At 33.4% G+C, this 24332-nt stretch overlaps 2 protein-coding genes across 2 annotated transcripts; both read left to right on the top strand.

The window, feature by feature from the left end:
* Positions 1-20243: 20243 nt before the first annotated feature.
* Positions 20244-20952, top strand: LOC107604640 (uncharacterized). The gene has a single exon (XM_016306271.3). It carries the CDS (start codon positions 20329-20331, stop codon positions 20821-20823), a length of 495 nt encoding a protein of 164 aa, XP_016161757.1. The 5' UTR covers positions 20244-20328; the 3' UTR covers positions 20824-20952.
* A 2108-nt stretch (positions 20953-23060) lies between these two features.
* LOC148561929 (uncharacterized) lies at positions 23061-24028 on the top strand. Its single transcript, XM_088490805.1, has 2 exons — positions 23061-23513; positions 23888-24028. The coding sequence occupies exons 1-2, from the start codon at positions 23061-23063 to the stop codon at positions 24026-24028; spliced, it is 594 nt and encodes a 197-aa protein (XP_088346931.1).
* Positions 24029-24332: the final 304 nt, after the last annotated feature.

Here is a 24332-nt window from a genome sequence, read left to right as displayed (position 1 = left end):
CCTGCGATCATTTTCGTTAGCAGAATGCTGATCTAATATAATTACATGACATGGTGGACACTACTTAAACGACGCCGCATTGGTTTCGCGCTTAAATCTTTTGGAAACCACGTCGTTTCAGTTTTTTGTGGGTTAAAAATCTCTTTTTTTTCCACTAGGACGATCATAAGTTACAAAATATCAAGAAAACTCTTACACTACGTGGTTTCCAAAGGGTTTGGGCGCGAAACCAATGCGCCGTCGTTTAAGTAGTGTCCACCATGTCATGCAATTGCGCTAGATCAGCATTCCGGTGACGGAGATGATCGCAGGGGTAAGTTGGAGCCACAATTACAAATTTGAGGGTTCTAATTGAGACCAACGAAATTATGGGGTCATTCTGAACATTTGGTCAAATTTCAGGGGCCAAATTAAGATTTAACTCCAAAACTCACACACACACTAATTCGAATCAACCTGATTCGAATTACACATATACAATAATTCGAATCAGGGTGATTCGAATTACACCCTGATTTATTAAAAAAATTAATAATTTATTAAAAAATTTATTAAAAAAATAATAATTTAAAATTAAAAATATATATATTTTATTTCATGCATTAAAAAAAAGCTAACAAAATATTTACTTACGAGACTTTTTTAAAATATTAATGAGCTATCAATTCGAATTCCATACAATACTCTTTTGTCCATTTTTAATAGCTCATGAATATTTTTTAATAAATTTTTTTAAATTATATGGTGAGATATTACATGATTCGAATTACGCATGGGAAGTTCAATCACTCTGATTCAAATTATATGGTGAGCAATTCGAATTTTATACAATACTCTCCTGCCAATTCTTGATAGCTCATGAATATTTTTTAATAAATTTATTTTAATCATACCACAAAAAATATTTTATTCTATGCAAAATAATTTAAAAAATGGCTTAAAAGATGTTAGGAGTACTATAAAAATTTGTAATGACTTAGAACATTAAAGAAATACTCTACATAGTCGATAATAATTTAGAAATTAAAGAAAATATATTTTTATCATGTATTTACCTAAATCACTAGAATATTACAAACTTTTATAGTACTTATAACATTTTTTAAGCCATTTTTTAGATAATTTTGTATAGAATAAAATATATTTTTTAATTATTTTAGATGGAATAAAATATTTTCTTTAATTTCTAAATTATTATTGACTATGTAGAGTATTTTATTTAAAATTTGTGTACATGCATGTATTTACCTAAGTCATTAGAACATTACAAATTTTTATAGTACTCCTAACATTTTTTAATCAATTTTTTAAATTATTTGCATAGAATAAAATATTTTTTTGTGGTATAGTTAAAATAAATTTATTAAAAAATATTCATGAGCTATCAAGAATAGGCAGAAGAGTATTGTATAGAATTCGAATTGCTCACCATATAATTCAAATCAGAGTGATTGAACTTCCCCATGCGTAATTTGAATAATGTAATATCTCACCATATAATTTAAAAAAATTTATTAAAAAATATTCATGAACTATTAAAAATGGACAAAAGAGTATTGTATGGAATTCGAATTGATAACTCATTAATATTTTAAAGAAGTCTCGTAATTAAATATTTTGTTAGCTTTTTTTAATATATGAAATAAAATATATATATTTTAATTTTAAATTATTAATTTTTTTAATAAATGAGGGTGTAATTCGAATCAACCTGATTCGAATTATTGTATGTGTGTAATTCGAATCAGGTTGATTCGAATTACTGTGTGTGAGTTTTGTGTATAATTCAAAGCAACATGATTCGAATTATGTGTAGATCAAGTTCGAATCTAGTTGATTCGAACTGATAGAGTATGCAGAGAAGATAAATGTAAGGGTCATATAGAGAAGGATATTTGTGTGTAAGCTAAGCACTAAGCACGTGTGAAAATATGCTAAGCTAGGCTGTTAGATGCAGTTACATTCCCTCTGAGTCAGTTAGTTCCCCCTTTTTGTTCTGTATGAGCTGGCAAAAATAGTTGCTCTACAACTAACTTAGTTAGTCTATATAACCTGCAATTGTAGCTTGCACTGATTGAACATAATAGAATCACATGCTTTCCACTCTAATTCAGTTTCAGTCTCACTCATTCTCTTCTTCACACTCTCAATATCTCTCTCAGTTCTCTCTTCTTCTCAAGATTACTTCACAAGTTTCTGATATCCTTTCATGGTATCAGAGCTTGGTCCAATGGCTACCAGCAAAAATTCTGCACCAGCACACTCAGCTCAAACGGCGAGTGTTCCAGTGACACCGATCTATATGAAGCTTGACAACAACAATTTTCTGCAGTGGAAGGATCAGGTTGAGGCAATGATTGAAGGCAACGACCTCCTTGATCACATTACAGGAGCCAGGATTCTACGACAGCTATTTGACAATGGAGAACTCAATCCAGGATACCAGAAATGGAAAAAACAGGATGCTCTCTTGAAATCCTGGTTGCTATCTTCCATGACCACACCATACACAACTCGAATGGTTGGGTGTACATACACGTTTCAGATTTGGAACAGGTTAGAAAGTCATTTTTCGTCACAAATCAAGGCTAGAGTAATACAATTGAGAAATCAGTTTAGCAGTACAAGAATAGGTGCTTCAGTGAATGATTATGTTTTAAAGATCAAAAGCACAATTGATGCATTAACATCAGTGGGAGAACTTGTAACTGAAAGTGAACATGTAAATGCAACTCTCCATGGCTTAACTGAAGATTATGCACCTATCCTGACTTCCATTCTGACAAGATCCCAAGGAATTACAGTTGGTGAGTTAGAAATAGTGCTTTTTGCACATGAAAGCATGTTAGAGAGGTTCAGAAAGCCAGAATTTGATCACCTATTGCAAGCAGATGTTGCTCAGTCCAGCCACACAAATAAATTTGATCAGGATATGTATCAAGCCAATCTTGCACCAAGAGGAGGATACAGAAGAAGCTTTCGTGGCAGAGCAGGTTTCAGAACTCTAGAAATCCAAGAAGTCAACAAGGCTATGGCAGAACTCAGTCTTCACATCAAGAAAGGGGACAACAGCCTCAATTTAACAGGTCAGGAACTCAGAATTATGAAGGTTTTGGCAGAACTCAGTACCAAAATTATGAAAGAATGCAAGAAAGGCCTCAATGCCAGTTATGCAACAAATATGGACACACAGCACGGCTTTGCTGGTACAGATATGATGATGATAATGAGCCTTACACACAACCTCATCACAGAGATGATTATGCACAAAGACAGCAGCAGGATGAGCAACCAAAAGCCAACTTCAGCAGTGTGTTGGCTAATCCTGCAACCATTCATGATTCAGTTTGGTATCCAGACTCTGGAGCTACACACCACATGACTGCAAATCCAGAAATCATGGCTGAAAAAGAAAATTATGCAGGCACGGAACAAGTGGTAGTTAGAAATGGTACAGGTTTGGCTATTAATTGTGTTGGAAAGACCCTCTTCAAAACTGATTTGAGCTCTAAGAATTTAATAATGCAAAAACTGTTATTGGTTCCAGATATAACTAAAAACCTACTTAGTGTTTACCAATTTTGCTGTGATAATAAGATGTTTTTTGAATTCCACTCACATGGTTGCTTTGTTAAATCTCAGGCCACAAATGAGGTCATTCTTCAAGGAGATGTTGTCAGAAGAATGTATAGGCTATTGAACTTTCACTCAGTTAACCCACCTTCTGCCTTCACTGGTTCCCTGGAGGCAGCAACAAATAAATACACACTTTGGCATGTTAGACTTGGGCATGCTTCAGAAGCAGTAGTGTCTAAAATTCTAAAGCTGTGTAATCTCCCATTTTCGCCAAATAAGTCAATATGCAGTTCCTGCTGCATTGGCAAATCACATACTTTACCCTTTCCTAAAGCTACAACTGTGTATAATGCTCCACTAGAACTTGTATATTCTGATATCTGGGGGCCAGCTCCCCTACCTGATTCTAATGGAAATCATTACTTTGTGAACTTTATTGATGCATTTTCTCAATTCACATGGTTATATCTCATAAGAAATAGAGCTCAATTAAAATCAGTTTTCTTGCATTTTCAACATATGGCTGAGTTACAATTAAATGCCAAACTAAAGTGTATTCAAAGTGATAATGCTACAGAATATGTGAGTCTCCCTAAGTTACTGCATGAACAAGGAATTATACACAGATTTTCTTGTCCCCACATACATCAGCAGAATGGCACAGCTAAAAGGAAGCATAGGCATGTTGTGGAGATGGGCCTTACAATGCTTGCTGCAGCCTCCTTACCCATCAGATTCTGGAGTGACGCTTTCACAACAGCAGTGAAGATCATCAATGTCCTTCCTACACCAGTGCTAGATGGAGTCTCACCAACTGAAAAACTGTTTGCAAGACAACCAAATTATGAGGATCTAAAGGTGTTTGGCTGTTCATGTTTTTCACACCTAAGGCCATTCAATAAAAACAAGTTACAATTCAGGTCTTCAGAATGTGTATTCATTGGATATGCCACCTCTCATAAGGGATATAAGTGCTTGACAAGTTCAGGAAAGGTAGTCATCAGCCGCAATGTAGTCTTTGATGAAGAAAAATTTTCCTTCAAAGACTCCCAATCTGCCTTCAACAACCAAAGCTCACCAACTCAGCCCCCACCTTATTACCCATCATAAGCTATCCTCAGCTCTTCTAAATCTTGGCTTCTCGCCAACAAAGTCAGATGTCTCAGTGTTTGTCCAACAATCAGAAACGTCACTCACCTATGTCCTCATCTATGTTGATGACATAATTGTAACTGGAAACTGTCCAACAATTCTCACTGCAATTACTCAAAGACTCAACTCAGCCTTTGCTTTAAAGGACATGGGAGAGCTGCACTACTTCCTAGGCATCCAAGTGACCAGGACTGAGGATGGAGGCCTGATGATGTCTCAAGGTAAATATGTGCAGGACCTGCTTGCAAAAGCTAGCATGAATGACTGCAAGCCATGTGCAACACCACTACCTTCAACTCTTAAGATTCAGGCCACTGGAGGTGCTGTGTTTGACAACCCTCAACTCTATTGTTCTATAGTGGGAAGCTTGCAATATCTCACTGTAACAAGGCCGGACCTGGCCTATAGTGTAAACAAGGTTGCACAGTTTATGCAATCTCCTCTAGAGGCACACTGGAAACTAGTTAAAAGAGTACTGCGGTATGTGCAAGGTACAGCTGCATATGGCCTTAAAATTCATAAGGATCCATCCCTAAAGATCACAGCTTATTATGACTCAGACTGGGCTGGTGATCCAAATGACAGAAAGTCAGTTGGTGGTTTCTGTGTCTTCATGGGAAGGAATTTAGTATCTTGGTAGTCAAAGAAGCAAGAAGTGGTAGCTAGGTCAAGCACTGAGGCTGAGTACAGAGCACTGGCATACCTTGTGGCAGAACTAATATGGATAAAAGGTCTAATAGGAGAGCTAAAGTGGTCAATTCCAGAAGCACCTATGGCATACTGTGATAATCAGAGTGTTGTACTCCTAGCAGCAAATCCAATTTTACATTCAAAAACAAAACACTTCGAAATAGACCTACACTTTGTAAGAGACCATGTCACAAGTAAAGTGGTTCAAGTATGTCATGCTCCGAGTTCAGTCCAAGTAGCAGACACCCTCACCAAAGCTCTCCCCTCTGCAGTGTTCATTCAGCTTCGAGACAAGCTTAAAGTGCAAAAGGTGGAAAATTCGGCAAATTCAAAATGGCAGGTCATGATAGAGTATGCAGAGAAGATAAATGTAAGGGTCATATAGAGAAGTATATGTGTGTGTAAGCTAAGCACTAAGCACGTGTGAAAATATGCTAAGCTAGGCTGTTAGATGCAGTTACATTCCCTCCCTCTGAGTCAGTTAGTTCCCCCTTTCTGTTCTGTATGAGGTGGCAAAAGTAGTTGCTCTACAACTAACTTAGTTAGTCTATATAACCTGCAATTGTAGCTTGCACTGATTGAACATAACAGAATCACATGCTTTCCACTCTAATTCAGTTTCAGTCTCACTCATTCTCTTCTTCAAACTCTCAATATCTCTCTTAGTTATCTCTTCTTCTCAAGATTACTTCACAAGTTTCTAATATCCTTTCACGAACTACATATAAACATGCATTGGTTGATTCATAAACCAGATTTTGATTTGACGGATTTACATAAAAATTTCTTCTCCTTAACTTATTTTAATGTTTTACCCAAAATATTACGTTTTACCATAATAAAGTGTTGCCTTTGATAAAAAATAACACTTTTCTTTTCTACATTTTGTATTTGAATTTGTGTACTTAAAAAAACAAGTACATAACTTAAGCTCGATGAATGATGAGTACCTTCGGAAATATCTGCCAGATAATGATTTGTTTGCCATCCAAAATATCTACTTTCTTAATGATTCATCATATATATTTCATATATCTTGAATTGCATTGGTCTCAATATATATATATATATATATATATATATATATATATATATATATATATATATATATCCAAAATATCATGCATGAGCATGCATGATGATGTTGTGTGGCATTTAAATAAATTGCCGAGTGGATTATCCATAGCTGAGGCCAGTGTTTATTTGCCAGGTGAATTCATTCCATTTTCATAGTTGATTCTGATGAAGGATATTTCCATCACAAACATAAATATCTTTGTTTTGCTTTTAATCAAAGGCTCTTTCACTTTACACCCATGTTGAAAACCAAAAGATCTTTTTGTGGATCCCAACACGGAATCATGAACGTTTCCCACTTATTATAAGCATGATCATATTTATTTAATTTCAAGTATATGAAAGCAGAATTTATTCAAATTTCAGACTAGCATAGTCAATTCAGTGAGAGGTTAATTGGACAATTAAAAGTACACTCTTCAACTGGAATCTCATTATTCTTAAAAATTTTCACATGTGAAGTGTACGTATATGATTAACAGCATATTAATATGAATGAAATAAGAGAATGAAGTCACTAAAAATAATTATCAACCATGCTAGTTGTAATAAATCTTTTTCTTTTAAAATTAGAAGTGCGATTCAAATTCAAAATTTTTATTTAAAAAAAGAAAAATTATACTATTTAAATTCTAGCTCATTTTTCTATAAATAAATATAAAACTAATAAGGTAACATATTTTTTTGGATGTCTCAATAAGGTAGTACGTAAATACATAAGCATCTGAGTTATTTAATTTTTTTCTTAAATTTCTTTTTTAATTTCTACTTTATATATCAAAGTTTAAATATCATTTTAATCTTTATATATATATATATATATATATATATATATATATATATATATATATATATATATATATAAAGAGAGAGAGAGAGAGAGAACTATCACGCCACATATATATAGATTCTTTAATTTCTTTCTTTTTTTTTCCCTTCTTATTTTTTTTCTTTTTATTTTATTTTACTTAGTGTATAGGAAGATATGGTCACTATTTTTGGGTTCTTACTATACCTTTTTCTGAAATAAAATAAATAAATAAAGATTCCCTCCTGTTTTAAAAGGTTTGTTTCAATTTTATCCATTTCTATTTTTTACATTTTGAAAAAGTACAAAAAAAAAATTAAAAAGATTTTATTAAAAATCATTTATTAAATTAATTATTATATATATTATTTTATATTTAAATACGCAATCTATACAACTAATTAACAAGTGGCTAATTATTTTCATTGTAAGCATGTGACATTAGCAAAGAATAGATATATAATCATATGAAAAGAATTACTAGAAATATGTTTATTATCATTGAATTTATCTACAAATATGCTCAACGATAATTAAATTTGATAGTAATAACAAAATAAATTTGTCTTTTTTTTTTTAATTACTGTCAGATTAATCTGATAGCAACAAATGAAGTATTGGTCTCTAAAATTCAATAATAAATATTTTTTGTCAAAATTTTTTCTACAAAATTTATCTGACAATAAATTCAACAGTTTTGAGTGAGTTTTTGACTTTTTGTAGTGTTAATTCTTAAAAAAAAATTATTTCTTATATCAGTTATAAAAATTAAATATAAATTATAAGCTATATATGATATTGTTACAAAATTAAACTTTTGTTGCTCTAAAATAATGTTATTCTGATAAGTCATGCAGATATCCTCAAGTATATCTCGAACTAGGGTGGTTCATTTCTATGATTAGAGATGAATATTCATGGATATGGAGGATAAGCCCCACTAAATATGTCACATAGTATCTGGTAATAAGAAAGGCATCATGGCCTGTTTTTTTTTCTTGGTTCTGTTTATGTAATATTTATTCCATAGAATTTTCTTACTAAATAGTCCTATTTTTCTACCTCCACTATGAAGCAATAACCTGCGAGAAGTTTCATTATTATTCCAAACACTCCAACCACATGCATGCGTGTTGACAACATCAGCCACCACTAAGCCCTTCTTTTCTGCAACCACACTTCCAATTAGCCTCCGTTAATTTACCACTTTCTTTTTATTTATTTTTTTTTATAAAGATATCATCCGCTATCTTATTAAATGATACTAATAATTTTAATATAATTAAATTTGTTAAAAGTGTCTTAATACCTAAAACTTATATAGAGGGTTCATAAATTAATTATAAGTATCAGATTGAAATATAAATATAGATAAAAATAATCTCGAGTTTTGATTCTTAAACTTTTTAACATTCATTAAAATAGTTTTTAATTTTAAAAATAACTAAATTGGTCAATAAATTTATAAACCTGAATTTCTGTTCATCATTAATTTAATTGTCTTTAATAAAATACTGATATAAATATTACTAACAATAAAATAATATGACTAAGACTTTATATGATTAAATAAATATTTTAAATTGATCAATTAAATTCATTTTAATTAATCTCTTCAATTAACTAATTAAGAGAAGACGAATCTTTTTCAAAGGCTAGAAACTATTTTTAACGAGTGGTGAGAATTTTAGAAAACTAAACTGAACATTATCTCGATATAAATGTTAACGCCTTTTGTTGGTATATAAATTTTTTATCGTTATATTAATTTTACCGTCCCCCAACCAAAAACAAAGAAGCTTTAGACTTTCAGTCCAGGTTCTTTGAACATTATTTCTGCTCCTGAATTTGCTACTTAGCCATCAAAATTAATTAACATGAAGGTGTGAAGGGTGGCAAAATTGTCAATTATTTTACGAGTGCTTGTTGTTAAAGGCATGGCAGTGACCAATCTGGTACTAGATTTTCTCCATTGGACCACCACTTGCATAGCCAAGAATGACACAAGGCCAAACTGATGATCATGATCTTCATCAAATTAAATTAAAGGACGGGATAGATAGGGAGTGACAACGACGTACGCTATTATATATTATATGTTTCAATCCCACGAGATTGTCCTAAATTCCTACTAGTTCCCTTCACTTGTTTCCATATACGAATTAAAAACTAGAAAGTATCTTTGTCTACAAAAGGAGATAGAGAAAGAGTATTGTCTTTCATTTTGAATCTCTTTCTTTAATTTTTAGAGTTCTAATTTAATTTCTTCTGTTTTATACAAATTAAAGGGGCAACTATTGACCACTTATTACTGATATTCAATTCAATTTCACTTTCATTATTAATACCATGATTGATAATTAGACAGAGTTACAAGTAAATTTTTCTATTTATAGAAAAATTTAGACAGTTAAATTTAGTTTTAAACTTTTAGTATCAATCAATCCGACGAGTTTAAAATAATATGGATTCCTTTAGCTTTTTTTTTTTTTTGAGAGAAATGCTTTTTTAGTAAATAAAAATGAAAAATATTCTGCATTTAGATATTTTTATAAAAGTATTGGAGTCAGAAGTAGTTAACTAGTTAGATATAAGGAAAAATATATAAGTATTTTTTATATAAAATTACAATTATATATGGTGATGCATTAAGAAAAAAACTATTCTTTGAAAAATTAAAATATATCATTGTTTGAGAAATGTTAAGAGGTTAATATTTGTTTATCAATATTAATCAATGCTTTTAACTAATACCTTATTTTTATATTATATATTAGGAGTTAGAATTTTTTTTTTACTAAAGATATAGAGACTTAAATTCGCGACCTCTTAAGTGAGTATGAGGAGACTATGCTATTTAAGTTATAACTCATTGACTAGGAGTTAGAATTTAATATTTAGAATTTAAAATTATTTAATATTTAGGATATATAGATTGTTGACCAAAATGATAAATTTTATTAGTAGTGTAGCATTATTTTTTAATTGTTTTTACTATATATTTACTTATTGGTATAAAATAAAATAATTAGATAAATTTTAATTTAAATTTAAATGATAGTTTATTTAAAAATATTTTAATTTAATAATAATATGCAACATCTCTAACACATATTTTAGATATATATACACACATATATGTGGGTGTAATATAAATAGTGGTGTAAATTTTCTTTTGAAATAAAATATATTTTTACACCTATTAATTAAATAATAACCACAATATAATTTAATCTCATTCTTAGAACAGTGTAATAGAAAATTTTCATAATGATTTATCTAGTGGTTAGGATTTTATATTTCTATATGAATATATATTTGCCTTTCTAAAAAACTATGGAGATAAATTTATAATCTTAATCATTTTTGCAGATTTTTTCTCTCTTCAACGGATTCTATGTCTCTATCTACTTCTCAAAAATGCAAGAAAACTATTTATTTTTTGTTTCTGTTTTTAAAGAAACCCAAACAAATAACTCAAAAATTAAAAAAGTGTTTTTTTTTTTTTAAAAAGTATTTATTTTATCCTAAAAACACAAACAACCGAATTTTATGTCTCTAAATTTAATAAGCATTTATAAAGTTATTTACAATAGACACTTATCATAGAAAATCTTAAAAAGAAAAGCTTAAATATGGGCTTTTTTTTTTTAATGTGCTGTAAAACTTTACTATCTATATCAAGTTGCCAACTGTGGTTAATGCAAAGTAAAATCAAACTTTGTTACTTTAATATTAATTAATGCTAATATTAATGTCGATGAAAGATAAGTTAGTGGTACATATCAGATTAATCCTACGGCACCTTTTGAAATGCACCTGGCTTGCTTTAACAACTACTGAAATACCAGTAAGCAATATATGCTTCTTGCAATTGAATAATGAAACTAAAAGAAGTGTTATGAAACTGTACATGAGATTACAATAATGTTTGCCAGTTGTGACATAAGCAACTACGTTTGTTCATCCGTTATGATTGATGCAATGCTCTTATTAAACAAAAACACGCTTATAGAAAGTTATACGAAAACTCATATGATATACCAAAAGAAAGAGAAGGAAAATTTTAAAACATGCGAGTTCCAACTTGTTGCCGACCGTAATCAAGTATAGATTTTGATGGCAACATCATAGAACACACAGTCAATGCTGCACATGATTTAGTCAACCACAACAAAATCCAAAGTGCACAAGTGGTTTGTCTTTAATGGGTCCCACCCTCTTCTTTCATAAAAAAATTCTATATATATATAACAAGAACTCAATTGAGAATTTATATTTAGAGAACAGTCTCACTATTTACGATTAAATTTAATTAAATTGATCTAAATTTAATAAAAATCAGTTTTATAAGTGAAAATATATGAGATACGCCAATGAGTAATAGCTCAAATGGCATAGACTTTCCATACTCAATTAAGAGGTTGCGGGTTCGAGTTTTTTATCTTTTTAAATTTGTCAATGAGTAATAGCTCAAATAGCATAGTCTCCCCATACTCAATTAAGAGGTTGCGGATTCGAGTCTCCTATCTTTGGTAAAAAAAAAAAAAAGAAAATATATGAGATACATTTTAACTTTTCACTAACGCACATTCAACGCTCTTTAGTGTTAATGTTTTTTTTTGCGTGTTTTATTTTTATTGTTTTTATTACTGTGTTTTTTATTTTTTCTCCTTTTTTTAATAGTTTTGCAGCATGTATTTTTTTATTTAATTTTCTTCCTTTTAAAAAAAAGGAGAAGATGAACAAGAAAAAAATAAAAAAGAGGAGGAAGAGGAGAGAATTTTAAATTATGAAAAATTTATTAAAAAATAGTATTAAAATTTTTGATCGCGACACAAAAATTTTTTAATTTTGACATTAAAATTTTTTAATCGTAACACAGATTCTTGTTAAAATAGTGAAATAAAAATTGTGAGAATGAAAAATAAGAGAAGTTTTGAATTATACAATTTTTATAAAAAAAATAGTACCAAAATTTTTAAACAAAAGTTATCAAAAAATAGTACTGGAAATTTTTAACCGCGATATGTAAATTTTTTAATTTTGACACCGAAATCTCTTAATCATGATATAAGTTTTTATTAAAATGGTGAAACAAGAATTATAAGAAGATTTTAATCGTGATACATAAATTTTTCAATTTTGACAATGAAATTTCTTAACCGTGACAAATTTTTGTTAAGAGGATGAAACAAAAAGAAGAAGAAAAAATGATGATGATGATGATGATGATGATGATGATGATGATGATGATGATGATGATGATGATGATGATGATGATGATGATGATGATGATGATGATGATGATGAAAAAAGATGATGATGATAATGATGATGAGAACGTCGATGATGAGAGCACCAAAATTTTTTAATTGTGGCATAGAAATTTTTAATTTTGATGAATCATTAACTAATTGTGTGATACAATACTTAATTAGAATTGATTAGAGATTTTGCTTTGTTGTAGAGCTTTTTCGAAAGAAAAATACTAGATTCAAGCATTTTTTAAATCAATTTTTTAACTAGATTTTTACGTGCTTCTTCTTTTTCGTACACAGACAGGTAGACACTTCTTCTCGTCATCATCTTCTTCTTTTACACGCTTCTTTCTTTAACGTCGTTATCGCGTGGTCGCTGCCGCCATGCACCACTGTCTTGTTGTTGTTAATGATGATGATGTTGTTATTATTGTTGTTTAATTTTTTCTCTTTTTTCTCTCCTCCTCATTCTCTTTTATTATCATCATCGTCATTCTCGTCATCTTCATCTTCTTTTTGGACACATAGCACATAAATTTTAGTGTACAACATAAAAATTTTAGTGTATAGCACAAAAATTTTGATATGCATCACATAAATTTTTGAAGTACTAGGAGGAGGAGGAGGAGTAAAAAAAATGATGATGACGACGACGACGACGACGACGACGTCGATGATGAGAGCACCAAAATTTTTTAATTGTGGCATATAAATTTTTAATTTTGATGAATCATTAACTAATTGTGTGATACAATACTTAATTAGAATTGATTAGAGATTTTGCTTTGTTGTAGAGCTTTTTCGAAAGAAAAATACTAGACGTTTAAGCATTTTTTAAATCAAATTTTTAACTAGGTTTTCGCGTGCTTCTTCTTTTTCATACACAGGCAGGTAGACACTTCTTCTCGTCATCATCTTCTTCTTTTGCACGCTTCTTTCTTTAACGTCGTTATCGCGTGGTCGCTGCCACCACCACTATCTTGTTGTTGTTGTTAATGATGATGATGTTGTTATTGTTGTTGATTTTTTCTCTTTTTTCTCTCCTCCTCGTCCTCTTTTATTATCATCATCGTCATTGTCATCCTCGTCATCTTCATCTTCTTCTTTTTGGACGCATAGCACGTAAAGTTTAGTGTACAACATAAAAATTTTGGTGTATAACACAAAAGTTTTGATGTGCATCACATAAATTTTTGAAGTACTACATATTATGAGGAATGTTAGGGGCCAGCAATTTTAGTGTTTTGTAACCATCAATTGGTCATCAATAGTATTTTTAATGGTGTGAGATTACATCTAATGGTGGGAGATCACTCACTTTTGTTTTGATGGTTAAGTGATGGCCAAAAACCACAAAAGTTGCTGGTCCCCTAGACTTTTCCTATTCAGAATATTGACTCATCCAACTAACAAAATACATTCGTAATAAAAATTTGTGTACTATGTACAAAAATTTGTATATTGTACTAATAAAATACGCATAACACATAAATTTCGGTATATAGCACAAAAATTTTTGTACATAACAAAAAAATTTTAATGTGCAGCACAAATTTTTAGAGGACTACGTACCTAAAATATTGACTCTCCCAACTAATAAAATATATTCGCAACAAAAATTTATGTGTTAAATCAATAAATTTGTGTTATGTATAAAATTTTTTATGATATATTTTAAAATTTTGTATGCTGCAAAAAGTACGAAATAAAAAAAGTGGCTATCTATATACATTTTTTTTTAATTAAATTTGTATTAATTTAATTTGATTTGATTATAAAAATATCTGTACATGTAACATCACTCATGGTAAATAATATCGTAATTAATTCTTGATTTTGAACGTTTGTTAATTAACGTATAAATGACCAAATAAGAAGCATCGTAAGCCAAAAGAAGTTAGAGATAACACACTGTCACGGCCTTGGACACACTCCAACGCTACCGTGCCGGCACTCGGACTTACTCAATCTCTTGAGCTAAGACCAAGTCAGCCTAACCCTCAATACTTAGCAAGAAAGCTAAGAATACAAGAGAACACAAGAGAAAGGAAGCTTTGGTGGAAGAACACTTTATTGCTCAAGTGTGGTTACAAATGATTCACACCCAAACTCTAACTCTCATCCCTATTTATAGCCATCCACCTCCTCAATGGATGGTTAGGATTAAATCTAATCAACGGTCCAGATTAATCATCCAGAACCTTCTTTACAAATATCTATCCTACCACAACTCTCTAAATGTTTCTAGATTATTCCATATCACTCTTTATACTTCTATATACATCTACACTCTTCTAGAATACTCTATGACCTTCCAGAGTCTTCTAGAACCTTCTAGGGTATTCCGGGACCTTCTAGGACATTCTAGAACGTTCCGGAACCATCTAGAGTATTCTCAAACACTCCAGAAAACTATTCAAACACTGTTAAATCTAACCTTCTAAAATTTTCCGTGACATTCTCCCCCACCTAATGCGCAGACGTCCTCGTCGCGTTCTGTTCATGATAGCGCTCTAGGTGTTCTTGAAATTGCCACAGATCTTCGCGAGTTTCCCAGCTAGCTTCAGTTATCGGGAGCCCTTTCCACTTGATCAAGTATTGGATACTTGGTGGTACTCCTCTTTGTCGCACGACGCGATTAGCTAGGATCTCTTCGATTTCTTTGTCAAAAGATCTAATCACCACAGGCGGAGCACGACTCGAGTTACCTCTACTCGGTTCGTCTTGGTCCGCATGATATGGTTTAAGCATACTCACATGGAAGACCGAGTGGATCTTCATAGAGGGAGGGAGTTGTACTTTATAAGCAACCTCCCCAACACGTCCAATGATCTCAAATGGTCCTTCGTATTTGCGGATTAAACCCTTATGAACCTTGCGAAAGGCTTTGAATTGTTGTGGAAGAAGTTTGATCATTACCTTGTCTCCCACTTGATAGCTTGCATGCCTCCTCTTCTTATCTGACCATTTCTTCATCCTCTTGGCAGCTTTGTCGAGGTAAGAACGAGTGGCATCTGCTTGTTCTTCCCATGACTTAATCATATGATAAGCTTCAGGGCTCTTCCCTAAGTAAGAGGAAGAAAGAGAGTGAGGTGTAAGCGGCTGTTGTCCAGTCACAATCTCGAACGGACTCTTCCCTGTAGACTCACTCCTTTGCAAATTGTATGAGAACTGAGCAATGTCGAGGAGTTTTGTCCAATCCTTCTGATTAGCGCTCACAAAATGCCTTAAGTAACACTCAAGTAAGGCATTCACTCTCTCAGTCTGCCCATCGGTTTGAGGATGGAAGCTTGTTGAGAAATGAAGCTCCGACCCAAGGAGTTTGAACAGCTCTGTCCATAGTCGTCCTGTGAAGCGTGGATCTTGATCACTAATGATGCTCTTAGGCAATCCCCAGTACTTCACCACATTCTTGAAGAATAGTCGTGCTGCTTCCTCTGCAGTGCAGTCAGTAGGGGCAGGTATAAAGGTAGCATACTTCGAAAATCGATCCACTACCACGAGAATAGATCCAAACCCCTCGGACTTCGGTAAGGCAGAGATGAAATCTAGAGAGACACTTTCCCACGGTCGCTCTGATGGAGGCAGAGGTTCCAACAACCCACTTGGTGTCTTGTTTTCAATCTTATCTTGTTGGCACACAAGACAAGTCTTCACATAGCTCTCCACTTCAGCTCTCATTTGAGGCCAATAATAAGAAGATTCAATGAGTGCTAAGGTCCTTCGCTGACCTTGGTGACCAGCCCACTTGGTGTCGTGGCATTCTCTTACCAACTTCCTTCTCAGATTGTCCCATTTAGGAACGTATAGTCTTCTCCCTTTTGTGTAGAGAAGGTCGTTTTCTAACCAAAATCTTTTGGTCTTACCTTCTCTAGCCAACTCCACCAACTTCTTGGCTAGTGGGTCGTGATGCAACCCTTCCTTGATGGTATGCACAATATCTCCTTCAACCATAGAAATGGCCGACATCCTGTATGGTTTTGAGATAGGCGGTTTCGCTCCTAATTCCAATTCAATGTTGTCATCCATCTTTCTTCTAGGTGGTAACTGCTTTGGCAACTCGAGAGGTATCACATCCTTATTTTCTTCAAGGACTTCCTTGATTTTAGGGGGAGCATCTTCTCCTTTGGCTGTTGACTCCTCTTGTAGTAAAGCCAAATATGTAATCTCTCCCTTCTTGAACCCTTTCTTGAGTTGCATAGCGGAGAGTATCGGTGGTCCTCCAACTTTAGAGACTGTAGGGACCATGCACGGAGACCCTTTCTCCATGACGCATACTACGTCGTAGTATGGCATAGGTATTATATTTGCCTTCCTTTGTAAATCGAGCCCGATGACTATTTTAAAATCGTCCATGGGTGCTACTGAGAAATCCACAAGGCCCTTCCAAGAACCAAGAGTCATCTCAACCCCTTTTGCTACTCCCTTAAGGGGTTCACCCTTGGTATTCACGGGTTTGAACCAACCATTCTTTTCGGTGATCTTCAACCCAAGCCTCCTTGCTTCATCAGGCGTGATGAAGTTGTGTGTAGCACCAGTGTCGATCATAGCCATGACAAGTTTTTCATTGACAAAGGCTTTGACATACATCAAGCCTTTCTTTTCTGCAGTACTTGCCTCTTTGGTCTTCACAGCATTTATGTGTTGGATAGATCCAACACACTCAGTTACTTGAGTTTGAACTTCTCGTTCCTCAGCAATAGATGCCAAAGTCCCTAGCTTGGGACAATCCTTCATTTGGTGCGGTCCCTTGCACACGAAGCATCCTCCTTTGGGCACGAAAGCCTTCTTTTTTTCTTCGTACTCTTTCTTTGAAGAGTATTTTCCTTCTTTCTTGGTTGAGAAGCTCTTCCCCTTGTCTCCCCCACCTTTAGCAGAACTAGGCTTGGAGGAAGACTTAGGTTTAGAGTCTCCCCTATGATACTCAGTGAGTGATTCGGTCACCACGATGGCCTCATCAACATCCTTAACATTCCTTCTTTGTAGTTCTTGCTTTGCCCAAGGTTGGAGTCCATCAATGAAGAAGAACAATGCATCCTCTGATGCTAAGTTGGGGATTTGAAGCGTGAGAGTAGTAAACTCCTTTACGTAGTCGCTAATCGTACTCTTGTGCTTCAACTCCCTCAACTTCTTCCTTGCTTCATAAACCACATTCTCAGGGAAGAATTGTCTTTTCAATTCCCTTTTGAAATCTTCCCATTTGGCTATGTTGCAAGTGCCCTTTTTCATATCTACGCACTTTCTCCTCCACCACAAAGTAGCATTATCAGAAAGGTAGAGAGCTGCAGTGCGTACCTTTATTGCTTCTTCGACCACCCCTTGGCCTTCGAAGTACCTCTCCATTTTCCATAGGAAGTTCTCCACCTCGCGAGCGTCCCTTACGCCCTTGAACTCCTTTGGCTTGGGGAGATCAATCTTTGTCGTCTCCCTTATAATGGTTGGTCGAGATTTCGCCTCCTCGAACCAAACTCGAACTTCCTCAAATAGCTTTAAGGAATTCTCAAGCTTCTCTTCAATTTGGAGCATGCTTTCTTTGAAAGCATCTAGTTCTCCTAATACGTGAGCCTCGAGGGTCTCCTTGTCATGTTCTATCCTTTGGAAGCGCTCATCCATAGAGGATAGAACATTTTCCAACATAGAAACTCTTTCTTCTAAGAAGTTAGAGTCCTTACCTCTAGGCTCACTTGAAGAACGGACCTTCTTGCCTCCCCATTGAGAAAGAATAGTATCCCTTCCCCTTTGAGACTCAACATGCTCCATGGTGATACTAGAAGCCATTCCCACAAGCGACTTGTGCTCCCTCTCGAACCTTGCTCGGATACCAAATTGTCACGGCCTTGGACACACTCCAACGCTACCGTGCCGGCACTCGGACTTACTCAACCTCTTGAGCTAAGACCAAGTCAGCCTAACCCTCAATACTTAGCAAGAAAGCTAAGAATACAAGAGAACACAAGAGAAAGGAAGCTTTGGTGGAAGAACACTTTATTGCTCAAGTGTGGTTACAAATGATTCACACCCAAACTCTAACTCTCATCCCTATTTATAGCCATCCACCTCCTCAATGGATGGTTAGGATTAAATCTAATCAACGGTCCAGATTAATCATCCAGAACCTTCTTTACAAATATCTATCCTACCACAACTCTCTAAATGTTTCTAGATTATTCCATATCACTCTTTATACTTCTATATACATCTACACTCTTCTAGAATACTCTATGACCTTCCAGAGTCTTCTAGAACCTTCTAGGGTATTCCGGGACCTTCTAGGACATTCTAGAACGTTCCGGAACCATCTAGAGTATTCTCAAACACTCCAAAAAACTATTCAAACACTGTTAAATCTAACCTTCTAAAATTTTCCGTGACAACACACTCACTTAATTATATCAGTATTACATAAAAGAGTATTATATTCGGGTGTTGCAAAAAGAATGTATTTTTCCGTTCCGTAGTGATAGTAGTGGGTCCTGACCCGTCCATTGTGTCATTGACTTGAACTCACCCGGTTGACCCACGCAAAACTTAAATCAGAATCATAGTTGAATAAATATTAATTTCGTATCTTATAAAAAAAATTTCAAACATTCACAGGATTTTTAACTAAACAAAATTAAAATGATATAGTACCGATTAATCATTCACTTTGTGAAGTTTTCATATTGTTGTCATTCAAAACAATATTTTTTAGATGAAGAGCATGAACCATCAAATTTATGAAAATAAAGTCGTTTTTGATGAAGAATGACTAATGTATCACAAAATAATTAGGTCACAATTTTACCACTTTTTGACCCAATTTTATCATCAATATTAGTTAATTTTTTTAAAATAATTTATTTGTCTCAAATTTTATATTTAATCATAAAATATTTACCTTAAATTTTAATTTATAAATTTTAGATCTTAACTTTTTTACAAAATAAAAATTTTTAAAATTAAAATTAACTAATATTAACTAAAATTTAATTTTGATGCAATATCGGTGTAAAACCATTTTATACATGCATCTAATTATATATATAATTTTATATTAGTAAAATAACTACTTTTTATATTAACTATATAAATAGTTATTTAAGAAAACGATTGTAATTGTACGGTTGTATAAAATATTTTATATTATCAATGCATCAAAATTAAACTATTAACTAACTAAAAATTAATTTCCAAAATAACATAATTCTTGAAAAAATTCATAATCAATTCTACGATGTATGTGAGTTAGTATTTAATTTTTGTCTAATTTATCTTTTATAACAAAATTTAAATATTTAAAATTATTTATTTATATATTTTAAATTAAATATTAATTTTTATTTTTTTTTAATAACAAAGTAGACACTACTTTTAAGTAATATAGTAATCATTTAAAATTATGGAAAAGTCTAGAGAGCCAGCAACTTTTGTATTTTCTGACCCGCACTTAATCATCAAAACAAAAGTGAGTAATCTCCCACCATTAGATGTAATCTCACATCATTAAAAATACTATTGATAACTAATTGATGATTACAAAACACCAAAATTACTACTCCCTACCATTCCTCTAAAATTATTCGCATCCCGAAAAGACAAAAACAAAGGGCACTCTTGTAATATTCCACCCCTACGAGGGTATTTCTCAGAACCACTTGCTTTAAATACTGCACTCTTCAGAGCTCTTAATCTTACATTCACAGAAGTGCCATATATACTCAACCATACCATACCTTATCATAAATCACCAAAACCAAAATCAAATTGGAAAGAAAGAAAGGCATGGGGAATTGCTTGGTGGTTCAAGAAAACGTAGTGAAGATCATGAAAACAGATGGGAAAGTACTTGAATACAAAGCACCAATCAAAGTTGAGCAAGTTCTGGTAGATTTCTCCGGCCATGCAGTATCTGATTCACTCCTCCGCCATCTTCAGCCAAACACCAAACTGCTCGGCGGAAGCTTGTACCACCTAGTTCCTCCACCGCTGCCGCCGCAGCAACCCTCGACACCAAAATCTAGCAAGAAGGTGAGATTTGCAGAACCAGAAGTGCAAGATGTTCAAGAAAGTAAAGTGGTTACAATTAAGGTAGTTATTAGCAAGCAACAACTGAGGGATATGATGCAAAAGGGAGTGGTTTCGGTTGATAAGATGTTATCTATGGTTCACCGTGAAAATCAGGGAGCAACCGATGATGATGATGAAGAAGAAGGTAATCGAGATTTTTGTGATAACGCGTGGAAACCACCGTTAGAAAGCATAACAGAAGTAAACTAGCAAGTAGCAGTAGTGTTTATGTGTTTCTAACTTGCATGGTATACAGCGTAACATTACACAAACATGTAATAGATTTAGAGACGGAACAAAACAAAACAGAAAAACTATAATTGACTCTTCTTCGGGTTATTCTATCGATTCTGCCTGAGTAACTTTAAATTCAATCGTAATACAACTGAAGCAACGCAGATCAGTTAAATTATTACATCTAACAAGCACGATCACTTTGTAAAGCTGGTGTGTTAGTACTTGTTTGACACGATATTCTTATTCCTTGTCAAGTTGATTGACACACTAAAATACTTGTTTGTACATCAATTTTTTAATGGTGGAGCTTTAAAAGTTTTTTTTTTTTAAGTGAAGTTAACCGCTAACATTCATTAGATATACTTTTTTTTTTCATAGTATATTTTATGAGATCAAAATTTGCTATTATCTCGTGCATATAAGTAGTCAAATATCTCACCAAAAGTATTATTACTACTTAAGCCAATCCTAATAGCTGGTATAACATTTAATTAACACTCATTATATATTATTAATTGGACAACCCACACAATATATTAAATGAAATTATCTTGTTTGAAATATATTTTTTTTTTAATTTAAAGAGCTTTGATTTTCTTTTTTTCTTTTCGGACTCTTAATTTCGTTCTTATTCAATCTTTTATTATTCAATTATGCTAAGTTTGAAAAATTAATTCATGTGATGAACAAACATAATTTTGTTTAATGAATTTGATTTGGTCTGCAGAAAAATAATTGATTAATCAATTAGAACCTATGGAACAAATATACAAGCCCACATGAACTAAGTAAATGAAACAAGAAGTGTTGGCCCAACACAAACTCATTTGGTGATCACATTCAGAATCCATACACTTCAACCTAAGTCACCAACATCCACACTCCAAAAAACTTAAAATCCAAGTTCAATTTAACTTAATCCTTCTTGGCTTCCACCGAAAGCCAAATCTTCTCTCCTCTCTCCTCTCACTTCGGTCACGTCATTCACAAGGAAGAAAGAAAGAAACAAAAAATGCAGAAGCTATGGTGGGTTGAAGAACAAAAGGCTTGTTTTCAATTCCAAGCAAGAAGAAAGAGCTACAACAAAAAAGTTAGTGACACTTCGGTCAGAATTCATCAAAAAACATCTTCCCTCATTTGTGCTGCACCAAGAAACCAAGAAGAAATCCACAAAGTCTCAAGCACAAATCAAGCAACCATGGAGAAATCAAAGTCGAATCTGAATAGCAAAAGATCCACAGTCCAAATCCAAATTTGGAGCCAAAGCAAAGCTCTACGGTCAAGATTGAAGAAGATTGAAGAAAAAAGGATGAGAGAGAATGGGTAAATTGCATGCAATAGATTTGGATCTCTCTCTCATCACTGACGAAGCCGCTGCAAGTTCTATGAAGGAGAAGAAGACAATATGGACCTTGAACTAGCTTCAACCTTGGAAGCTTCACTCTTCTATAATAAGGGTGAACGACCAAGGGTTGAAAACAAGAAAGTAAGAACAAAGCACATAGTTCGGTTCTCATAACTTCCTAAACTTGTTGAGTTCTTCTCCTTCATGTTGTTCATTAGTATTTTCTTTTTCTTAGTTTAATCTGTCTGAGTCTCATTGAAAAAAGCAAATGTGGTGAGGTTTGTAAGAAAAAGCAAATGAGAGGTAAAAGGCAGTGAGTAAAAAGCCATAAGATGTCTCAGATTTTTTTTGTACATCTTTCTATTTTGTTTCATGATCCTGTGAGAATTTTCTTGCAAGTTGGGTTAGCACTTGGTTGTTGAAAGTTAGGTTGAATCCTAGTCAAATTCATATTAGGTTAGAATCTGAATTTGTCCCAAATAAGATTGGGTAGATCCTAGGAAAAACATTAGTGTATGTAATATGTTGAAAGAGTTAGTGAAGTTCTATCATAATTGTGATGGAGACTGGATGTAGGCTACATTGCACTAAGTAGTTGAACCATGATACATCTGGGTTTTACTCCTTTTTCTCTACTTTACTTCTGTTTCTGTTACTCAGGAGACAAAAAGAAAGTGTCTCTCAACTCAATACGAGACAAAAGTAAAAATATCTCCTAAGTTTCTTTGAAAAAACAAAAAGTAATATTTAGCAGAAAAGGAGGCTAAGATTCAACCCCCCTTCTCTTAGCCACTGATAACCATCAATTGGTATCAGAGCTTGGTCTCAAAGAGATCAAGCTTTGCAGTTTGGAGAAAAGATCCTGATGGCAAACAACAATGGTTCCAATATGGTGGCCTACACTCTGATAGAAGGTGAATCCAACAACAGACCTCCGTTCTTTAATGGAAAGAACTACAGCTATTGGAAGGAGAGAATGAAGATCTTTGTTCAATTAGTAGATTACAACATTTGGAAGATCATCTTGGATGGTCCCCAAGTTCCAACCAAAACAAGAGCAGATGGTGTAGTCATTCCTAAGACTGAGGCCGAATGGAATGATGAAGATAAAAAAAAGATAAAGCTCCACGCCAAAGCTATCAATATGCTTAACTTTGCTATCAGTTTCGAGGAATACCGAAAGGTATCAAAATGTAAAATAGCAAAGAAAATCTGGGACAAGCTCCAAATCACCCATGAAGGGACTACCCAAGTCAAGAGAACCAGAATAGACATGCTGAGTAAAGAGTACGAAATGTTCTCTATGAAGAAAGGAGAATCTATTGACGAAATATTTGAAAGATTCAACGTCATCATCAATGGCTTAGATGCTATGGGGATTACTCACCTTGAACCTATGTTAGTAAGAAAAGTTCTGAGAAGTCTCACTAAAGAGTGGGAAACTAAGACTATAGTTATAGCTGAGAGCAGTGGCATTGATCAAATGACATATAATGATTTGAGAGAAAATTTACTTACTTTTGAAACCACTTACTTGAAAAATAACACAAAGAAGAAAGGAATTACTCTCAAATCATTCACTGAGTCCCTGGTTGATGAATCCAGTGATAATTTATCGGATGAGGAGTTTGTTCTTTTTGCTAAGAAATTCAGGAAATGATGAATTTTAAAGAAAGATGCAAGGAAGGCGGTTCAAGAAGACCAAAAAGGGACTTAAGTAAGATCATCTGCCACAACTGCAAAGAGGTTGGACACTATAAGTTTGACTGTCCAAAGCTGGAGAAAGAAGAAAAGACCAAGAAAGAAAAGAAGAAGGGGCTCATGGCCTCTTGAAAAAATATGGAAAATGATTCAGACGTGGAGGAAGAATCTGAGAACAAATCTCAAACCTGTCTCATAGCCGGTCAAACTGATGAGGTAATTTTCATTGAACCTTCTACTAAGACCTTCATCTTATGATCGATCATCTGACTAAGAAACTAAGATGCTTCTTAAATAAAAATCATGAACTTGAATCTCAAAATGACATCCTAAAGGAAGAAAATGATTTTCTCAAAGATAAATTAAGAGAATCCGAAACCGCTATTGATCTGTTGAAAAAAACAAGTGGCTAAAGGCAGAACTTAAGGGCTATGAG

Source organism: Arachis ipaensis, chromosome B6 (genome assembly GCF_059453495.1).
Source record: "Arachis ipaensis isolate K30076 ecotype BB chromosome B6, ASM5945349v1, whole genome shotgun sequence".
In the NCBI taxonomy this organism is placed as follows: domain Eukaryota; kingdom Viridiplantae; phylum Streptophyta; class Magnoliopsida; order Fabales; family Fabaceae; genus Arachis; species Arachis ipaensis.
The sequence above is the reverse complement of the archived record's forward strand: the minus strand, read 5'-3'. Positions and strand labels throughout refer to the sequence as shown.

Bases quoted from the DNA above. Each gene is read 5' to 3' on its own strand.
- LOC148561929 (XM_088490805.1), top strand. From the start codon at position 23,061: ATGGCAAACAACAATGGTTCCAATATGGTGGCCTACACTCTGATAGAA. The intron at 23,514-23,887 runs TCTATTGACGAA...AAGGAAGGCGGT, and splicing joins TCTCTATGAAGAAAGGAGAA to TCAAGAAGACCAAAAAGGGA.
- LOC107604640 (XM_016306271.3), top strand. From the start codon at position 20,329: ATGGGGAATTGCTTGGTGGTTCAAGAAAACGTAGTGAAGATCATGAAA.